Raw genomic sequence first — 22,164 nt, forward strand, 5'->3', positions numbered from 1 at the left:
TTAGGTCTAATTGGTCTATTGTATTGTTTAAAGTTTGTGTTTCCTTGTTAATTTTCTGTTTAGTTGATCTATCCATAGGTATGAGTGGGGTATTAAAGTCTCCCACTGTTATTGTGTTATTGTTAATTTCTCCTTTCATACTTGTTAGCATTTGCCTTACATATTGTGGTGCTCCCATGTTGGGTGCATATATATTTATAATTGTTATGTCTTCTTCTTGGATTGATCCTTTGATCGTTATGTAGTGACCGTCTTTGTCTCTCTTCACAGCCTTTGTTTTAAAGTCTATTTTGTCTGATGTGAGTATTGCTACTCCTGCTTTCTTTTGGTCCCTGTTTGCATGGAAAATCTTTTTCCAGCCCTTGACTTTCAGTCTGTATGTGTCCCCTGTTTTGAGGTGTATCTCTTGTAGACAGCATATGTAGGGGTCTTGTTTTTGTATCCATTCAGCCAGTCTTTGTCTTTGGGTTGGGGCATTCAACCCATTTATGTTTAAGGTAATTATTGATAAGTATGATCCCACTGTCTTTTACTTTATTGTTTTGGGTTCGAATTTATACACCGTTTTTGTGTTTCCTGTCTAGAGAATATCCTTTAGTATTTGTTGGAGAGCTGGTTTGGTGGTGCTGAATTCTCTCAGCTTTTGCTTGTCTGAGAAGCTTTTGATTTCTCCTTCATAGTTGAATGAGATCCTTGCTGGGTACAATAATCTGGGCTGTAGGTTATTTTCTTTCATCGCTTTAAGTATGTCTTGCCATTCCCTCCTGGCTTGGAGAGTTTCTATTGAAAGATCAGCTGTTATCCTTCTGGGAATTCCCTTGTGTGTTATTTGTTGTTTTTCCCTTGCTGCTTTTAATATTTGTTCTTTGTGTTTGATCTTTGTTAATCTGATTAATATGTATCTTGGGGTATTTCGCCTTGGGTTTATCCTGTTTGGGACTCTCTGGGTTTCTTGGCCTTGAGTGATTATTTCTTTCCCCATTTTAGGGAAGTTTTCAACTGTTATCTCCTCAAGTATTTTCTCATGGTCTTTCTTTTTGTCTTCTTCTTCTGTGACCCCCATGATTCGAATGTTGTAGCGTTTAATATTGTCCTGGAGGTCTCTGAGATTGTCCTCATTTCTTTTAATTCATTTTTCTTTTTTCGTCTCTGATTCATTTATTTCTACCATTCTATCTTCTAATTCACAAATCCTATCTTCTGCTTCTGTTATTCTACTATTTGTTGCCTCCAGAGTGTTTTTGATTTCATTTATTGCATTATTCATTATATATTGACTCTCTTTTATTTCTTCTAGGTCCTTGTTAAACCTTTCTTGCATCTTCTCAATCCTTGTCTCCAGGCTATTAATCTGTGATTCCATTTTGATTTTAAGATTTTGGATCAATTTCACTATCATTATTCAGAATTCTTTATCAGGTAGATTCCCTATCTCTTCCTCTTTTGTTTGGTTTGGTGGGCATTTATCCTGTTCCTTTACCTGCTAGGTATTCCTCTATCTCTTCATCTTGTTTAAATTGCTGAGTTTGGGGTGTCCTTTCTGTATTCTGGCAGTTTGTGGAGTTCTCTTTATTGTGGCGTTTCCTCACTGTGTGTGGGTTTGTACAGGTGGCTTGTCAAGGTTTCTTGGTTAGGGAAGCTTGTGTTGGTGTTCTGGTGGGTGGAGCTGTATTTCTTCTCTGTGGAGTGCAATGAAGTGTCCAGTAATGAGTTATGAGATGTCTATGGTTTTGGGGTGACTTTGGGCAGCCTGTATCTTGGAGCTCAGGGCTGTGTTCCTGTGTTGCTGGAGAATTTGCTTGGTATGTCTTGCCCTGGAACTTGTTGGCCCTTGTGTGGTGCTTGGTTTCAGTGTAGGTATGGAGGCGTTTGATGAGCTTCTGTCAATTAATGTTCCCTGGAGTCAGGAGTTCCCTGGAGTTAGGGGTTGGACTTAAGCCTCCTGCTTAAGTAAGTTATCGGTCTTATTTTTACAGTAGTTTCAAAACTTCTGCTTCTATACAGCACCACTGATAAAACATCTACGTTAAAGATGAAAAGTTTCTCCACCATGAGGGTCACCCAGCGTTCACAGCATTACATGGAGAAGAGAAGAGGGAGGAGGGAGTTAGAGGTGACCTGAATGAGATGAGGTGGAATCAATAGAGGAGAGAGCAGGCTAGCCAGTAATCACTTCCTTATGTGCACTCCACAACTGTACCGCTCAGGATGTTCACGGAATTATACAGAGAAGAGAAGAAGGAGGAAGGCGACAGAGGTGGTCAGGAGGATAAAAGGGGGAATGAAAAGGAGGGAGACAGATCCAGCCAGTAATCAGTTCCCTAAGTGTTCTCCACTGTCTGGAACACACAGAAATTCACAGAGTTGCATAGAGTCGAGAGGGGTTAGGGAGGAGACACAGGTGACCTGGTGGAGAAAAAGGAGAGTCCAAAGAGGGAGAGAGCAGTCAAGCCAGTAATCTCGCTCTCTACTGAAAAATGGGTACTGAAGATTGGGTTCTTAAAGGTGCAAAATTGGTAACAAATATATAAAAGCAAAAATTAAAAATCTAGAGTAGAGTTTGGAATTTCAAAAATACAATGTTAAAGAAAAGAAGAAGGAAAAGAGAGAAAAAACAGAAAACAAACCAAGTCGCAAAAATTATAAAGAAAATATAAGTACACTATTGATAACAAATACCACAAAGCAAAAGTTAAAAATCTAGAGTAGAGTCTGGAATTTCAAAAATACAATGTTAAAGAGAAGAAGAAAAAAAACAAGGTCACAAAAATTATAAAAAATATATATATGAAGTTTGCTTTAAAAAAAATAAGAGTCTTTTTTTTGTTGTTGTTGCAAAGTAATAGTAGGTTATAAAAGTGAAAATTAAAGAAATAATAGAGGACTTAAATTTTTTTAAAAAAATTAATAAAAAAATAAAGAATGATCATAAAAATAGTAAAAATATATCTAGAACTTTCTCTGGTTTTGTTTTGGGTACTGTGTGCCATGATCTTCATTTTCTGAATGTTGAGCTTTAAGCCAACTTTTCACTCTCCTCTTTCACTTTCATCAAGAGGCTTTTTAGTTCTTCACTTCTGCCATAAGGGTGGTGTCATCTGCATATCTGAGGTTATTGATATTTCTCCTGGCAATCTTGATTCCAGCTTGTGCTTTTTCCAGCCCAGTGTTTCTCATGATGTACACTGCATATAAGTTAAATAAGCAGGGTGACAATATACAGACTTGACGTACTCGTTTTCCTATTTGGAACCAATCTGTTGTTCCATGTCCAGTTCTAACTGTTGCTTCCTGACCTGCATACAGGTTTCTCAAGCGGCAGGTTAGGGGGTCTGGTATTTCCCATCCCTTTCAGAATTTTCCACAGTTTATTGTGATCCACACAGTCAAAAGCTTTGGCATGGTCAATAAAGCAGAAACAGATGTTTTTCTGGAACTCTCTTGCTTTTTCGATGATCCAGCAGATGTTGGCAATTTGATCTCTGTTGCCTCTGCCTTTAGTGGCTGTAGATAATTTGTAAACAAATAAACATGGTTGTGTTCCAATAAAACTTTATATGTAAGAACAGTTGGTGAGTCAGATTTGACCCATGAATCATACTTGCTGTTCCTTGGCCTATTTCCAGTGGTAGACTTTGTGCTTTTTAGATCAATTTATACTTGAATCATCGTTGATACCTTGGAATAAGACTGGTAAACATTTAGAACAGTATTCGTCAAAATGGCAGTTCACTGAAGACTTGAGAACTGTGTTAAGAGTGTAGATTCCTGAGTCCTGCTCCTAAAGATTCGAATACAGAATGTCTGGGAAAGAGCCTCAGCTTCTGTACTTCTGGCCCCTGGCTCTATATACATACAACAGAGTTTGAAAACCGTTAAGTGTATGGCTTCAATAGATAACTTTGCAAAGACATAATGTGAAATAAATCTCTGTGTAATTTGTTTCACCCACAATCCTAACTCCACGCCAGAACCTCTGGTTTAATGAACAGACTATCCATTCCATCTCCAAACCTCGTGTCATTGTACCTTTTCCTATTTTATTTAGAGGCAGACACATTTAAATGAAAATAATCACCATCAGAATACTATGTGCCATAAGCTGATGTCAGGATATTTATTCAGCAGAATGCAATTACCAGTAAAATTTTATGTTCCAAATGGCGTGACTATAATCCAGTGTAGGCTTTTTAACCCCTGGTGATTTTTGTTTCATTTGATTTGTGATGAGTGGCAACCAGCATGGTTGCTGGGGGCTGGCAAAGCAAGAATAAGGGGGAAATAGCCCCATGGCCCCTACAGGCAGCTTTCAACTGCAGTATGCCACTAAATCTCCATCACCACCGGGTGGCTCTACATGATTCCGTTGTTAATTGAATTTTTCCCCAAGTAGAATGAGGGCTTGTTTTGCATCAACACAGTTCCATTGTCTGATGATTGTTGTTGGTAATGTCAACTGAACTTAAGATATTTCAGCATCCACATGCACAGGCATCATTGCTGTGATTTGGAGTAAGAGTGGGGAAGTGCACAGGAGGACAGCACACAGGAGACGTGGTACTGTGCTCACTACGCTGTGTGGACGAGATGGTTGGGAAGGTCTCTGCACAGACACGATGGTATCCCCTTCCCGGTGCGTCGCATCCAGAGGTGCATGAGGTTGTTGTTTAGTTGCTCAGTTGTGTCCAACTCCTTTGCAACCCCATGGACTGTAGCCCGCCAGGCTCCTCTGTCCATGGGATTTTCTAGGCAAGAACACTGGAGTGTGTTGCCATTTCCTTCTCCAGGGGACCTTCCTGACCCAGGGATTGAACACTCAGACCCATGTCTCCTGCATTGGCAGGAAGATTCTTTATGGCTGAGCTACCAGGGAAGCTCCACAAAGGTATACGAGGTTGACACATTTTATTACTAGCGAGGTAGACTTTGACCATGTGTTTAAGGTGGTGTCTGTGAAGTTTCTCCAATGTAGATTTAAAGTTCAACTTTGTAATTAATAAGCATCTTGTAGGGAGATACTCCCAAGGCTTTGTGAATTAGTGAGTTGGATTTCAGGAAATATCCAAAATGAACACATTTCACTCTGTGCATATGAATGATGTTTATCAGAGAAATTGATGGCTGAAAGTGGTTATCCTGTGAACGAATTGAAATCCCTCATTTGAGATAGAAGGGTTCACCTAAAAGCCAGCTGAGAATGTCATCTCAGATGTGGGATGACCAGCAGCCCAGCCCATCTCCTCACATCAGATTGCTTTATTCCTTCCTGACTGCCGTTAGGATGTACCATGTATCCAGAGTTCGTTGCTCTCTGATTACCTTTGTTTTATAGTAGAGGAAGAATCCATTCAAGTCTTCCTCTCCTTCCCATCCAATTAACATAATTATTGTTTGGTCTGTCAGTGTCTCTCTTTCTCCCCCTCTGCAGTGAGAGATCTGTTTTCACTAACTTGGCACATGGGTTTTTTTTTCTGATGCAGAACTGAGAGACAGTAATGAAGAAATGAGAAGAAAGGGGAAGGATCCTTGTATACTGGGCCAGTTCCTAGGATCCCAGAATCCTTGCTACAGAATCCAGGTGAAGAGAAGAAAAAAGAAAAAAAAAAAGTCAGTGACTCTGTTGATATAGAAAACAAAGAGCTAAGAGCTGAGAAGAAAAACAGAAAGAGCCTGATTGTCTTAGAATCTTGTAGACCATTTTGTGACTGCGCCAGGAGGTGGCTCGCGGGCGAGCGGCCAGAATGCTCTGCGTGTGGAGGTGAAGAAATGCGCAGTCAGCAAGTGACATGTAAGCACACAAGAGCCCACAGAACGGTGCAGCTGATGCCTCTGAGAGGGTGTGCCCCCAGAGCGTGCGCCCCCAGAGCCAGGCCTCTGGGAAGAAGACCCTGTTCCAGTCACCCCTGTGTTCAGTGGCTCCTTGAACCAGGGAACCAGGGAACGCTGACAAATCTAATATTTTTGATAGTCAGCCAGTCCCTGTAGTCAAACCCACACAGTAAAAAAAAATTAAGATAAAAGAGGGACTTCCCTGGTGGTCCAGTAGTTAAGACTTCACCTTCCAGCACAGGGGGTTGCAGGTTCAACCTGGTTGGGGAGCAAAGATTCCACAAGCTTCCAGGTCGAAAAACCAGAATATAAAACAGAAGCAATATTGTAACGAGTTTAATAGACTTTAAAAATGATCCACATCAGAAAATTTTTAAACATCTCACACATCAGGGCCCTTCCCCATGGGAGAAGGAGAGAACCCAACTGCTGCAGGATATTCAAGAAAGTCATCTGCATGGGGACCTGACCACACCACACACCGGCTGGTTCACAGGACTTATTAGCCTATCCCAGACGTCCTGGTCCCTTTAACACAGGCTGCAGGGATCAAAAGTTCCCTTTGACCCTTCTGAAAATATTAGGTAATGTCAGTGCAGGGGGATAATAATCTTTCTGCCCTGGAGTGCAGCAATTGTTGCTCTTGGGAATGATTGTGCTAATTCTTAGGTCATTAACGCCAAGTACTACATGACTGCACACTTCTCAAACCAGAGAGAAAGCAAAACAGAGTGTGATGCATCTTTCTGGAGCATAAAGTTTATTAAGACTATGAAGAACCAAGGAGATGACAAGCATTATCCCCTCCCCAGCAACATGAAAGACAGAAGTGTGGAGGATGGAGGACATGCCCCAGGGCACAGTCCAGTCTCTGAAGTTTCACCCAGCAGGGGAGGAGGGGCAGCCAGGCCAGGGTGGTGCCTCTTCTGGTCACCCAGACCACTCCATAGCATCCTCAGAGCTGGCCAGGATTTTGGATAGGAGGCTTTCCTGAAGGTGGTGGAGGTGCTGGATTTGAATCCCATCATCCAGGTGGGAACATGACCAGGTCATCGGGAGCTTTGCAGGTCATCCTTTGGCTGTTTCTTTTATCACTTTAATATTAGCCCTCTTTATGGGCAGGCCATAGCAAATATATTTAGAGAGCCATCTCAAGATTCTTCCAGCCACCCCCTTCTTTTTCTGGGTGAGGCCAGAGGGAGTGACTGGGACATATTCTCGGGTTACCCAACAAGGGTGGAGCTTTGCGCATCAGCACATCCGGGAGGCAGGTGGTTCCTTCAGGGACTTTCCGCTGATGTCATGGGTGCCATTGGTGTTACAGGTGTTGTCACAGGGGATGTGGTTGTCCTGTGTGCCATGGGTTCTGTGAGTGTTGTGGGCGATGCGGGTCCGCGGGTGACACTGGTGTCATGGGTGCCTCTGGTGTCACGGGTGAGGCAGCGGTCACTGGTGACACTGGTGTCACAGGTATCGCAGGTGCCACGGGTGTCATATACGTTGCACGGCTCAGTAGTGGCCGGGGTGCTTAGGGCGTCATAGGTGAGGCTGGTACCTCTGGTATCACAGCTGTCGCAGGTGCTGATGGTGTCGCAGGTGCTGATGGTGTCACGGGTGTCCCTGGTGCCTCGGGTAACGCTGGTATCACGGGTGTGGCTGCTGTCACGCCTGTCGCAGGTGTCGCAGGTGAGCCCGGTCCTGCACGTGTTGTGGTGTTCACCGGCATGATCGGTGGCTCGGGCTGCTGGCATCGCGTGTGTTGCAAGTGGAGGGGGCTGGGCTGGGGGTGACGGTCCTCGCCTCCGGGCAGGGTAGGGGAGTGGCAGGCTCTCTGGTCTTCTCCATTGACTCCTGGTTCTCCTGCTGCTGAATGGTCTCCCAAAGCCAGGCAGGAATAAGCATGGACATCTCAGGGCTGGGAGTAGGCTTATGTTCTTGGCTGCTGAGGTTGGAGGAAACGCCCAGTCTCACAGTGATGGTGCGGGTCCTCACCTTGGGTTCATTCATGTCACTGCCGCTGCTTATGTCTAAGCCCGGTATTTGGTCTCTGCACCAGCCCAGTATTGTCTCCACTGTCACCCCAGGGTGCTCTTCACAGGCTGGCGGGAGTGGCTCCTCCTGGCCCCTGTTCACCCATGGATGCTGCCAAACATCTTCTAAAGTACCTCTTTTGGTAGTGTTCAGTGTTACCATACAGTCTAGTAAGTCTGTTATCTTGTTAGATGAATATTTGGGCATATGGTAGTGCCCCCTAAGCACACGCTGCCACAGCTCCCAGAAATCTTGTCCCCTGAAGGGGAGGGATCCAGGTACTATGGTGTACAGGATGCCACCGAGGCTCCACACATCCTCCTCTAGGCCTGTATAAGGCCTCCCCAGGAAGAGTTCTGGGGCCATGAACGTGGGGCTGCCACAGAAAGTGTCTAGCTTCTTTTGTGGGTGCCACTGGTTGCTAAGGCTGAAGTCGGAGATCTTGACGTTGTTGTTGGCATCGAGGAGGAGGTTGCCCAGCTTCAAATCCCGGTGCACCACGCCCCGCTGGTGGCAGTGCTGCAGAGCCGAGACCCGCTGGCAGAACAGGCCTCGGGCCTCCCCCTCCGTCAAGCGGCCTTTGGCCTCCAAGTAGGTGGACAAGTCTCCTCCACTGACGTACTCCATTACTATAAATAGAGCCTCCTCCGTGTCAATAACTTCCAGTAGTTTTACAATATTTCGGTGGCTTATTGTTTTTAGGCTATTAATCTCTTGATTGCATTCCTTGAGGCCGGAGGAGCTCTGATTGGTCTTTTGAATGACCTTAATGGCTACCACCTCCTTGGTCAGAACATGCCGGGCCAACTTCACTTTGGCGAATTGGCCTTCACCAATTGTGTCAAGGATCTCATGGTTCTCAATATGAGCCACCTTCCTAATGGAGATGGCCATGAGGTCCTGCATCCCTAACTCTATTACCAGCCCTCACTAACAGTGACTAACAGTGTGCTAACAGTGACGAGGATGCTAACAACACTGTAGAGCTGTCAGGTTGGTTTATTTCTCTTCCTCGTTTCCTGTTTTGTTGCAACAAAATTGTGGAGTGATGGACCAAAAGGTGTGGAACAGCAGACAAGTTACAGCTCAGTTCAGCTCAAGCAGACAGATCTTTTCCTAGTCCAGCGCTCCCAAAGGAGTCCTCCTCACCCCGTTGATCCCTCTTGGCTTCCCCTTTTTACATTTCCTTTTGATTATGCCCAGGTCAAATAGGGCTTGTACCCACCACCAGTCAATGAAAGGGAATGCAAATGGGCACATGCTCAAGGCTGATTGACAATTATAAGTTGTCTAGCAGCTGGCTGTGTTGTTTCTGTCTCCCCATAATTCTGTCTGTTAGATGTAGAATATTCATGAGTCCTTAATGGTCTCCTAACTGCCTAAGGTTACTAGGAGAAGCCCCTGTGGTCTTTTTGTCTCCACGGTGTGCCTAGGCGCATGTGCAGGAGTTGAAAAGTCTCTGTGGTTATTTTGTAATATATCTGTGCGCTCTCCAGGGTGTGTCTGGGATGGAGTTTAGAGATGAGTTTACATCCCTTTCAGCCAGGCCTCCCTTCAAGTTGCTCATGTTTAACTTCCTACGTAACAGTCCCCCCTCAAGTGTATGGACCCCAATTCATTGGGGAAATGGGTGTCATTCATTCTGGCTACTTCCTGCTGAGTTGGGGCAGTGAGGGGCCTTGGGGTGTCCATCACTTGCTAGCTGTCAATGAGGAGGGCCAGTAAGGGCTGCTGATGTCTATCCAAGGGGGAGTGGCTTGAGGAAGTCGTCAGAGGGGTCAGGGGTTGATATCCCTGTTGTATCAGAAGTTGAGCCTGTATTTTGTTGACCTGCTGCTGCTGCTGCTGCTAAGTCACGTCAGTCGTGTCTGACTCTGTGCGACCCCACAGACGGCAGCCCACCAGGCTCCTCTGTCCCTGGGATTCTCCAGGCAAGAATACTGGACTGGGTTGCCATGTCCTTCTCCATTGTTCACCTGAGAAGAAGTAAATTAAGTAAGTTGAGGGAAGAGGGAGCAAACAGAATTTTAGGCCCGAAGCACGGTAGGACTGTATCCTTATTGACTGAAACCAGGTTGCTGTGGGGACCTTGTCCAGGATTTGATTAGTGTTGAATAAGTTTTGGGTGCTCAGTCCTGACCTATTGATATAAGTCAGCTTGTTAAGACTTGGGTTAGAACATACCACAGCTAGTCTTATTGAGCATGTTCATGATTTCTGTGGTGGCTAGACCTAAGGAGTATATATAAGAGTAACAGCACCAGAGGTACATGAACCACATCGGGGTGTCCTGAGTATGGTCTTATGGGAACTGATAACAGACATGCAAAGGATCTCCCTGACTAACACAAACCAAGAGAGAGACAATGAAGTAGCTCAGACTGAACACAGGCACCGTCCCAAGAAAGCTTATCCCCAGGAGCTTAACTTTTTGGATATTCATCAGAATGACACTTATCTGTAGTCCTGAATAGATATCAGAAGTCTTCCAGAGGCTCGCAGATATATCAGGTATCTTCTCCTATTTTATTCCACAACTTTACTTGAGAGTGGTGAATCCAGGAGTCATGCCTTGGTAACTTGGGTGCTGTGGAGGGCGAGAGTATTACGGGGTAAGGGCCCTTCCGTGTGGGCTGGAGTTGAACTTTTGGGAAAGCATCTTTCCAAACCTTAATTAGTAGGTAGGGGTATACAGTGGAGGTCCGTCAGATTCCTTTGGGTCGTGGTTGACACCCCACAATCACATTTCTTATTGGAATTACCCAATGACCATAGTGTAAGTTCTAAGGGTTTGGGTCTCTGGATCTAAAAAGAGGTCATTGAAATAAACAAATGGTCTCTGATACAATATCTCATAGGGGCTAAAACCAACCTGTTCTCTCGGAGCAATGTGAGTTTGGAGGAGGGCTGTTGGTAAAGCCTCCTTCCATATGAGGGAGATCTCCTGGATTATCTTTTTTATTGCCAATTTTAAGAATTGGTTGGCTGCTTTTTAGTTGTGCAATTTCAAGAAACATACTTGACCTCTCTGTACTTTTTTTTTTTTTTTTCGCTAGTAAAATCAAAATACTGATTGTATTTACTTCACCAGCTTGTTGTGAGGATTAAAGGTTTTTGAACAGAAACTGGCTTATAGAAATCAGTTATTAAAAAGTTTTTGAAATAAATTTTGATGAGTCTGGGAATCTCTGGGTTACTTGGATAAGGTCCTAGCTTATCTGAGTCATAAGCATAGTTTTGCCAAACGCTGTGTATAATGGACCAGGTTATGCTCTTTTGAGGCCCTTCACACCTTTCTCACCGAATCTCAGTCCTAGAACTAGCTTGTGTTATCTATAAAATGGGGGAAATTAAGCGTTATCCAAAGTCAAGCATTTGAATGGGAAGATTTCTGGAAGATCCATCCCATCTCCAAAACCTCTGATGATTTGAATCATTCTGGATTCTTACAAACTCATTGTAGCTTCTTTGGCTCTATAAAATATGAAAAATTGATTTAATCCCCATTATGTTGCTCAAATATTAGGTGAGGGTTTAAGAAAGATGCTTCAGCTTATTGGTAGAAGGAGTACTTCGTAAATCAGGATAAAAATATACCTTGACTGACTGGTTAAACACATTTGGACTCACTTGTCTTTCTCCCTTAAGATTTTTCTCTCCTTTTACCCATTCCGCTGTATGTCCCTTCCTCTGCTATTTCCTCAAGTCCCAGTCAATACCCTTCAGAATACAGGCTTCTGATGCTTCTTCTCTGTCAGAAGCAGGGCATTTAATCTGCAGTGCGTACTTGCCTGCGGTATCTAGGGTGGTAGGTATCAGAGGAGCAGAACAGGGGTCTTGTAGAGTTGTCCATCACCCTTCTCCTCAACTAGTATAGACAGCCTGTGTCTGTTGGTTGTTGACTTGAGACTTCAACATGGCAGGATACCTACAACTTCCTGAGCTTCCTTGTGCATCTTATGTTTACTTAATCCTCTGAACCTCGTGAGGGAATTCAGAATCCCCATGGTTGGTATGAGCAATATAGTCACAAACTGATTCTGAAAGAGAAATTTCTTAGTGGGCAGGAAAGTAGCATCCTGTGCAACCATAAGAAGACCCATTCTCCTGTATTAATGAGTACGACTTCCCTGAGCACTGTGTGCTAGGCTCTGTGCTAGGTGCTGGGGATGTGAGTGAGCAAAACAAGTCCAAGTCTCTATGATAATAACGCTAGTTTTCTGGAGGAGGCTTATTGGGTAAGAAATTACACGGTTCAGTTCAGTCGCTCAGTCGTGTCCAACTCTGTGACCCCATGGACTGCAGCGCACCAGGCCACACATACAAGTGTTTGTCAGATTACGGTGGTGTTAGGTGCTATCAGAGAAAAGTTGCACAAATAATGATTGACTCCTATTGATGTGGGGTGCTAAAGACGATTACAGGGTGATTGGTTCATCTTGTAGTGGTACTTACCCCAGGTCCTTACACACACCCAGGTGACAAAGTTTCAATGTCATTTCGTGGTTCTGGACTTTTTGCAAAGGGGAAGGTTCAGATCATGGGTCTAGATGAAATGGCGTTTGAGGTTTCAATAAGGAAAGAACCTGGGAACAAGGGGTAGAATCTTCTACGATGAGCTGATGCCTCTAGATGATTGGCTTAGCTCCGGGGACTGGAGAAACACGGAGCATGGATTGTGACTGACATGTGGTCTCATCAGACTCATGCAAGGAGCCTGAGAAAATCTGTGAAGTCTGTTCAGGGGATCCCAGTAAAGTATACTCTTGACTGAGGAGCTGACATATAGCTGGGATGGGTATCCTCTCATACCTGGCTTGCAGCTTTCACATGGACATTTAAGGGGTTGGCGGGTGGTGCAACTTTCCAGGAGTCACACCAGGCCCCTCAAGATCTGTGGGCTGATAGATTGTTACAGCCTTCTCACCTGTCACAGCTTCTCACTCATTGACTGTTAGGAATGGAAAGGGGTGAGGTGATTCAAGTGAATGGTTCTCATCCCTGGAACTGGAATCACTCTGAAGTGTATAAAAATAGAGAAACCCAGGGCGTAGACTTACTGGGACAGATTTAGGATGATGTCAAGAGATAAGGATTGGGAATCTGTATATTTTTATATGTTCAGAGTAAATGCCAAGTAAGGGGAGTCTGTGAGCAAGCATGAGCCAGTCAGAAAGGGCCCCTGGTGGCTCAGATGGTAAGAAATTTGCCTGCAATGCAGGAGACCTTGATTTGATCCATGGGTGTGAAGATCCCCTGGAGAAGGGAATAGAAACCCACTCCAGTATTCTTACCTGGGGAATTCCATGGACAGAGGAGCCTGTTGGGCTACAGTCCATTGGGTTGCAAAGAGTTGGGCATGGCTGAGTGACTAACACATTATTCTTTTCATTAATTTTAAATAGTTATCATTACTGGAATATTAGAAAATCACGATTTAAATCTTTGCATTAATGTATGATTCCCAGAACCAGATCAGAATACTTCTAAGACTATTCCTCTTTGGGAAACTAAATGCCTCCTCCTAATCCTGAGGATGAATTTGTAGTTAAGGTGCTCACTATTTCTGTGGGGAAAGTGTGTGTGAGTGTGTGTTTGTGAAAGCATGCTCACAGAATGTTTTCGGCAGTTGTTTCCAAAGAGTAGGTGAGGTGAGCCTGGCGTTTCAGATGTCCTTTGACATGGCCCCGTGTGGGTTCTCTCAGTTGCATGTGGATTGCACGGATGAGAGGCAGAGCAGCATGTAGGTGAGCTGCTTTCTTCAATGTTAAAGGCTCTTGTCTGTATTTGCTCAGTCGTGTCCGACCCTTTGCAGCCCCGTGGCCTATAGCCCATGGTAGTCCACCAGGCTCCTTTGTCCATGGACATTTTCAGGAAGAATACTGGAGCAGCTTTCCATTTCCTTCTGCAGGGATCTTCCCTACCCAGAGCTCAAACCCATGTGTCTGTGTCTCTGGCATTGGCAGGTGTATTCTCTACCACTGGCTCCACCTGGGAAGCCCCTTAAAGGCGATTATTGTTGACCTAAAAAGGACACTGTTTGCCACCATAACTATTGTAAAAGGCGTTCATTGATTCCATCAGCAAGTAACAAATAGTTAGCCCAGGCCACGTGCCAGATAACTATTTCTGTTCTAGGGATTCAGAGAGAATTAGGGCCTGGACATTAGTCATATGGGACCACCAAGGTTTTGAGTTTAGTTGGGGAAGTGTATTTAGGCGAAAAGGCTGTTCCACTGCAGTGTGGTTAGGTTTATACTTAATTCTCTAGCCCCATCGCTTACACAGTGTTCATTGACTGCAAAGATCACACTGAGAGTAAACGGGACCTAGCACTAGGAGGTCCAATACCTCTTTCAAGTCCTCTGCTCCCCATGAACACTTTGGGGAATTATTCATTCTCCACTAGTAACCCAGTCTCTATGGCTCCTGTAGAGCAGGGCTGAGAGCTTCTAATTCAGCCACACATATGCTGTTTCCATAGTTAAATGATCAGAGTGACTAATTCATCAAAAGTAAGTTTCTAAAGCCTAATGTAATAGTATCTATGAGCTGATACACACTTCCTTTAAAAGTGATATATTTTTTCTATTAAAAAATACAAGAAATAATCTGGGAAGGCTTTAAAAGTCATTCAGTTTATTCCCATTTATTCCATTGCTATGCATGAGGAATATGCGGAGAGTTTTACATAGGTGATTTTAAGTTACAACAATTTTGTGAGATTTTTATTATCTCCAGATGGGGAAATAGAAGCATAGATAGCTGAACTAGTTTTCCAAAAAGACAAAGAGAAAATAACAGAATTAGGCTTCATGTTTAAGTGTGTCTAATTCTAAAGTCCACAGTTTAAAAAAGAAAACTTCTCTATGCTGTCTATTTTGATTATAGATATATATGTGTGTAGTATTGGAAGCTGTCATTCATCATCTGAATTTTAGGACCACTTGGAGAATATCTGATCTTGAGTGTAAAATATAAATCCTGTCTATAAAGATTTTGATTTGCCTTCAGACATATAGCAAGCATCTACTGAGCAAGTATTGGACATTGTGTGTACCCACACGCACACATGCACACACACGCGGACACAGCCATCAAAAGAGCAGCTGTGCAGCCAGAGACACAAAAGGCAGGGTACGATTCTTTTATTGCAGAAACATCACCCAGATTATCAGGCATGCCCTCTGTTGGACTTTGCAGATTATCCGGATTTCTTGTTAATCTTATTGGTCATGCTTTCCATGTTCCTGGTACAAACTGTGTATAATGTTCTACATTTTGTGGAAAACAAAGGATGAGATACACAGACACACACACACACATGTAATGAGTTTTCCCCCGTGATTTTTGCACATACAGACTTTCTGTAAGTTTACTTAAAAATTCATAAACATGGTTGCCTTGAGTTGGAACGTAAGTGCCAAAGGTGGGAAAGAGAATAACTATGCATTACATTCTCTTTTATCATATTTAAACCTTTTAATCACAGTATGGATTCCTTATTCAAAATAATAAACTATTAAACATACAAACAAACAAACATAAAAATGGACTGTGTTCCTGTGTCCATCTTACCTTCTGATGTTTCTATATTGGTTCCCGTGAGTGAATGGTTGATTCTGAATGTGATTTTCTCTGAGAGCATTTATGATACAGTTGGAGGCTGTTTATGATTTAGTGGAGAGAAGCAGATTGATGGAAGCCCGTTGAAGTTGGGGAGGATGGAAATGCTCCAGAGGAAAATTCCTCCATCCTCAGTCAGGAAAGGCCTGGGAGTGATGTGTCAGTAATTGTAGTAAATCAGTTAAGAAATAAACTGGACTCTTCATCTTGACACCTGATTGGAGTGGGAGTATCTAGGGGTATTAGGAGATTTGAACTGAATTTAGAGAATTTTTTTTTTTTTGAAGATAAGATGACTGTACACACCAGACTGACCCATGGCCACATAACTGAGATGCAGACTTTAAGAGGACTCGCTGACTTTGTTCAGTACTTGCATGCAGTGGGACAGATGAGTTGTCATTTGGCTGGTCTCATCTCACTTAACCTTTCAACAATCATGTCAAGGAATATCCCATTTTACCTGTGCAGAAATTAAGACCCCAGAGTTAGAGGTTGGTCAATTGGCCCAAGATGTCACAGATGATATGCTGAGGTCACAATATGGCACCAAGGACTCCGATTCCAAACCCTGGGCTCTACCTAACACTGCCTGGAAGAAAAGAAGCCACAAGAAACTGGCAGATAAGTATTCTAAGGTAGTGGCTGTCAGACACTGGCTACATCAGAATCTCCTGCATAGCTTTTTAAAGCACTTATTGCTACCCCCATGTTAGGGAAGTAAAATAGATAGTCTTGTTTAGGCTTCAGAGACAAAGCAACACAGGCCTCTGGCCTTGCTTCTAACCTGCCTAGACACTGCCCTGACTGTGAGTGACCGGGAGTGACTGCCTGCTGTGAGTGCAAGACTTGCAGCACCACAGATAAGATGGGAGATGAATCTTGAGATTGTTGAGCCCCTGGAGCGGGGCTGGCCATGAACCCAGGCTTGCAATTTGCTCACAGATTGATGATATCAGTTTGGGTCCTGGGATTATAAGCAGGAACCCCTGAACTACAGTTTTGGAAGTCTCACGCACTGAGGAGACTCGCTGCCTGGGACCTTTTCCCAATTGGTACTCCAAATACGCTGTGACACGGGACTTCCCAGCTCTGTTTAAGTCTGAATGTTGAACCCAATTTGGTGATGTATCCTCTGCTGTTTCTATTTCTGCCTTCTTTTAATGTTAGTATATTGAAATTAAGCTCTATAATTCTCTAATAATTATTTGTATTATTTATTTGCATAAAATGTGTGGCTTATCTTGTTAACAAAGTGTTTGAACCTGAGACAAAAAGGAGAACTTTCCGGCAAAACATTAATTGGTGCTGTGAGCAGGACTTGTGAAACAAAATGCCACTCTAATAATAATAAGATAGAGATTAAGATTGATGAAGTTTTTTTTATTCCCAGATGGGAAGATTCACCTTATTGCTCATTAGCTAACACATGAGACAGATTCACTGGATTGTGTGAGAATTGGAACTTTACATTAAAGTGGGCCAAACCTTTAAAAGTTATTGAATGTTTGTGGGTCACACTGACTGAGAAAGGATAAGAATGTGCCGTGCTGGATAAGAGGCTTGATCCTCCTTTCTGCCTCCTGTAAGGTACGTGAAGCTAACTTAAAATTGTCTAGAGAGAAGTTACAATTGGAAAATGAATTATGTGATCTGTGAGGATGGTTGTCCATGTTACCATGCCAAAATTATATTTAACTGATCAATCTTCATTTTCCTTTAGATCAGCTCTCCCTTGAGCCAGTCCACAGCCCTAACTCTCCTTTCTCTCTCCTTTCTTTGTCCACTTGCTATCTTGCTGCTGCCTTATCTGCCCCCCTTCTTCCTCTGTTTCCTTCTGTATCAGCTAATTGCTTTCTAGCTTCCTCTATTTCTCAGAGGAGAGGGGGAACCTAGCTTCCCCAACTCCTTCCCCCACTCTAGCAAGTTTCTTTTCTGCCCCTGTTGTCAGAGACAATGTGAACACCATTTGATCTATATTTTGGCTATAAAAGATGACACTTTTGGACACAGGATGGCCATGATATTCTTTAGATTCTGGAGCAAACTGATTGAAATGAAATTGTTTTTTTTTTACTTTGAAACTGCAAAACCAGTGCTTTTTGCATATGCAATGAAAGACAGCTAGCTGATCTGATCTGATCTGAGCTTGTTAAAAAGCCTACCTAGAAAAAAGCTTCCAGTTACCTTTGCCTGGGCTGTCCAGATGGTGCTAGTGGTAGATAAACTGACTGCCAATGCAGGAAATGCATTGAACCCATGTTCAATCCCTGGGTCAGGAAGATCCCCTGGAGGAGAGCATGGCGGCCCACTCCAGTATTCTTGCCTGGAGAATCCCATGGACAGAGGAGCCTGGTGGGCTGCATTTCATAAGGTTGCAAAGACTTGGAGATGACTGAAGTGACTCAGCACAGCAAGCGACCTTTGTCACGTCCTTGAAATGCACAGCCCAATTTGTCTGTCCTCAGTTCAGTTCAGTTTAGTAGCTCAGTCGTGCCCGACTCTTTGCGACCCCATGAATCGCAGCATGCCAGGCCGCCCTGTCCATCACCAAGTCCCGGAGTTGACCCAGACTCAGGTCCATCGAGTCAGTGATGCCATCCAGCCATCTCATCCTCTGTCGTCCCCTTTTCGTCCTGCCCCCAATCCCTCCCAGCATCAGAGTCCTTTCCAATGAGTCAACTCTTCGCATGAGGTGGCCAAAGTACTGGAGTTTCAGCTTTAGCATCATTCCTTCCAAAGAAATCCCAGGGCTGATCTCCTTCAGAATAGCCTGGTTGGATCTGTCCTCAGCCTTGTCCAAATTAGAATTTCAAGTCATGGGGGGAAACAAAAAGAGAGAGACATTTTAAGTCTCAAGGGGAAAACTATGAGATCTCTGTCTGGATTTATGTATTATGTCTCAGTGTACATCTTTGCTTTTGGGTCACATTGCTGAAGTTGGTTTGTAAATGAGCTCTAATTCAATTGACTTAAACAAAAGTAAGTGCTTACAAATTAAACAATTAGAAGAGAAGTTAACCTAAATGCATTTCAGGTTCACGTGAACTAGAGATATCTGTTTGCGAATCTAATTAAGACATGTCTTGAGTCATCAATATTGTGTAATACTTTCATTGTGCCTAGGCTTAATGTAAACTAACTTTGTCAACAAGGAAAGTAACTCGAGTGAAGAAACTTTAAAAACGAAAAATATAAATGAGACAAGAGCTTTTAGATAAACTCTATTAAGAATAATTCGAGTTTAGGAATGTCTGTCTAAATAGTCTCTCCAGATTGGGGTAATTTGGATTTCTAGGGTTGTGCTAAACTAAGTGATGAAAGTTTATTGAATAGCTAGGTCATTTCCAAATAAATAAGATTTTGAAACATTAATTACTGAACACTAACCTCCCCTTGGGGATTCCCAGGTGGCACTAGCGGTAAAGAACCTGCCTGACAGTGCAGGAGGAGCAGGAATATTAGGGTCAGGAAGATCCCCTGGAGGAGGAAATGGCAACCTACTCCAATATTCTTGCCTGGGAAATCCCATGGACAGAGGAGCCTGGCGGGCTACAGTCCATGAGGTCTCCAAGAGTCAGACATGACTGAAGCAACTTAGCGTGCATGATGCTATAACTTCCTCTTACAGAGAAACTAAAGAGATTTTGGACAATTAATGAATATGTTTGGTGCCATCCTGAGATGTTCTCTCTAAGAAAGCAAATGTTTTTAGAAATTATCACTGGTATTTATGTTCACTAATCTATAGAATGCTAATATAAAGGACAGTTCATGATTGCTTAAGGAAAAGAGAATGTGTTTTTAGTTAAAAAGTATGAGAAATATAATTACATTTTATTAAGAAAAAAGAAAGTAGGTCTGACTTACAGGTGGCTGTTTCTAAATGAGCAAAGTGATTAAAAAAACAAAACTAGAGAGAGACAGGTTTTATGGCAAGTAGACCCCAAGAAGAGGTTAGTGCATAATACAAATTTTCTTGAGATGTTGAACTGCCTTTGATAATGGGTTTTAAGTTTCTTTATGCCTAAAGTGATCTGTTCTATGTTTACTTTGAAATCTTTTGTTAACTTTGGCTAAGTGAATAACTGTTGTTGCATAGTGACCTAAATGATCCTATCTCACTAAGTATTATAAAACCTTTTGATGTTTTGGCAAAACTTCCTAAAATTAAATTCTAATGAAGTTCTTTTGACCTCTAGCTCACTTTGGGGTACTTCAGAGGATCCTTGAGACTTCTCAAAGAGAGATATTAAACTACATGGGTTCATTTGACATGTTAAATTACATGGGAAGTATTGTTTAAGGAGTGATAAATCTTCTCAGGTTAAACCCTGTGGTTGGTGTTACTGTGGATATGCTAAAAAATATGTGGAATTCATAAACACCTGATGTATCCTGATAAAATGTTGTCAGTTATAATTCCATTTATCATAGTAAAGTGTTGCATGTCAGAGTAGTGACCAGGTTGCTTTGTCAATTGCAATATAATGAGATTTTAAAAATGCCTTCTGTGGTTTTACTCTCATACCTTTGAAAGAACACTATTACTTTTTTAAGATTTATGAAGAAATCTTTCAAAGATTAACCAGATAAACAAATTTTGTTACTCACAGTGAGCTGGTACCAGACTGGAATTTGGTTTGCTCTCTCTGTTAAGAGAACAAACTTTTCTTAGAATGCAGCTTTTGAGCAATAGGTTGTGAATTTCTCCTCCTTGAAGTGATTTATGTTTGTTAAAATCTTCTGTTACTTTAGTAAAGTAAATGTGCAGTATTGCACAATGATCTATGAAGATTTTGGTACATGTAGCTAAAGGTCATTCTGCTTCTACAAAGTTAACCCCTCACTGCCAGATTGTTGCTATCCTGATGTCCTTAAAACATGGCAATAGTCTGTTCCTAAACTGGGGAATTTAAAATGGGTAAGAGGTAGCTATGAATCAGTCAGGGCTATGGGAAATCCAAGATGGCCGCTTGGCTTTTCCCAGCTCCCTGACAAACCTCAGTTTTATTTGATGGGATAAAGCCTTCCCTGGCTGCAAGGTTAATGCTCTCACAAGGAAAAATGTTTATGTTTCACTAAACATTAAATTCTAGTTTTGTTACTCACTTCTGAAATGGTTCCTTGTTAAGTGTTATTGTTAAAATTTTAGTTCAGTTATTAAAAGACACGCTAATTTTGTTTCTAAAGTTTATATCAATAGTCAATCTCTGGATAAAGATCAGATGTTCCGTGATGTACAACCAAGAGATTAATACCTGGCTGTAATCATTTAACTAAGTCAGATGATCTGGGGTATACTGGGCTGTACCTAAGGAAAGTTCTTGACTTAAATTCTTGCTTGTGACCTTACTGATAACTGCGATCTATATCATTGTCTATGTCACCTGTTGCAGAAAATTGTTATCTCTTACATTACCAAGTATGTGACTGAGCCACTGATAAAATATGAGATCAATGATTATTATAATGTAACGCCAGGTATGGGAAGAAGCAACAGAGGGAATCGTTTCCTGGCCCAAGAGGCTAGTAAGACAGGAATGGTCCAGAGACGTTTTCTATTCATAGGGCCTGGTCCTTTAATAGCACACTGAGTGGCCTGTCGATGGAATCTTCGCTAGACCTGGGAATGAGCCTTTCCAGCATCATGGGACCCGATGGCCATGAAATGCCCCCAAAACATGATCAAATCTATGGCTATGAAGGGGCCCTGCTCCCTGGAGCCTGGCACTTGCAGACTGCCACTGCAAAGATTAAATAATGGCTACTACGCTGCTGAACTTCAGCACCCCCTTAAAGGAATTCAGGGTCATATCAGAAATTAGGCACTCACTCTGTGCTCTGGGAAAAATGGGCAAAACAGGCCTTCAGATAGATGTTTTCAGGTAAAGATTTTTTTGTTTTTCCTTTTTTCTGAACCCAAACTCTTGCATCTTCTCATACCTAGAGAAACAGTAACATCCTGGGCCAAAGTCTGGTCCTGGTTTCCTGGCTAGCTTTTATTCTAGGCACCTTGACAGCTCTTCTACTTGTATGCCGCTTTAACCCTCTTGTTAAGTTTGTTCTTTGAGAATGAAGCAAATGGATCTCCACGTGGTCATACAAGAATATCACCTGGCCAACACCCAAGACAGCTTCACCTGCCCTACCATTGGCCAGTAGAAACACAAAGTCATAGACTCTTGCAGCGGTGGTTAAATTATCTAGGCTTTGATAACTGTGCCCATTTACTGACAGACTGTGACAAGCCTGTGAAAGGACCAACTTCTCGAGTTTGAGAACCCCACTTATTGGAGCACTTCATCAATTACTATGAATGGACTGTTTTCCCTAAAACCTACAATATGTTCTACATTGGTGTTTATAGAAATTAAAAAGACTGCTCATGTTATTTTGTCTTCTTCCTATGCTCTTTGGCCTAAACAATCCTGGGGCTAACTGTGAGGGAAATTAAATAAATGGTCTTGCTTAGGCTTCAGAGACAAAGAAAGCAGGCCTCTGACCTTGCTTCTAACCTGCCTGGACACTGCCCTGACTGTGAGTGACCAGGAATGACTGCCTGCCGTGAGTGCAAAACTTGCAGCACCGTAGATAAGATGGGAGATGAATGTGGAGATGGTTGAGCCCCTGGAGGGGCCTGGCCAACCAAGTCCCAGGCTTGACAACATTCCGAGT

General features: G+C 42.8%; 1 protein-coding gene and 1 pseudogene across 43 annotated transcripts in view; one reads left to right on the forward strand and one right to left on the reverse strand.

Moving 5' to 3' along the window:
• The window catches only part of LOC147359626 (uncharacterized), a 243,029-nt gene that overhangs the window by 36,027 nt on the left and 184,838 nt on the right, over positions 1–22,164 (forward strand). For 4 of the 42 annotated variants that reach the window (XR_015141033.1, XR_015141024.1, XR_015141023.1 and 1 more), the window contains one exon: positions 5,481–5,685. The exons of 35 other annotated variants lie outside the window; for them this stretch is intronic. Coding sequence is in view for 1 of the 7 variants with exons in the window: in XM_086337336.1 (XP_086193462.1) it covers positions 5,481–5,486 (6 nt within the window). In the remaining 6 variants the exon portion in view is untranslated. Of the gene's footprint in view, positions 1–5,480; positions 11,028–22,164 lie in introns of those variants that run through there. 3 more of the 42 variants (XR_015141032.1, XR_015141026.1, XR_015141015.1) reach the window with 1 other exon arrangement.
• On the reverse strand, positions 6,573–8,766 carry LOC147359628 (serine/threonine-protein kinase MARK2-like; annotated as a pseudogene). Its single transcript, XR_015140977.1, has one exon. The product of XR_015140977.1 is annotated as a serine/threonine-protein kinase MARK2-like (transcript).

Source organism: Bos grunniens, chromosome 14 (assembly GCF_055505025.1).
Source record: "Bos grunniens cultivar Pamir isolate PY7600 chromosome 14, Bosgru_T2T1.0, whole genome shotgun sequence".
Taxonomy (NCBI): Eukaryota; Metazoa; Chordata; class Mammalia; order Artiodactyla; family Bovidae; genus Bos; species Bos grunniens.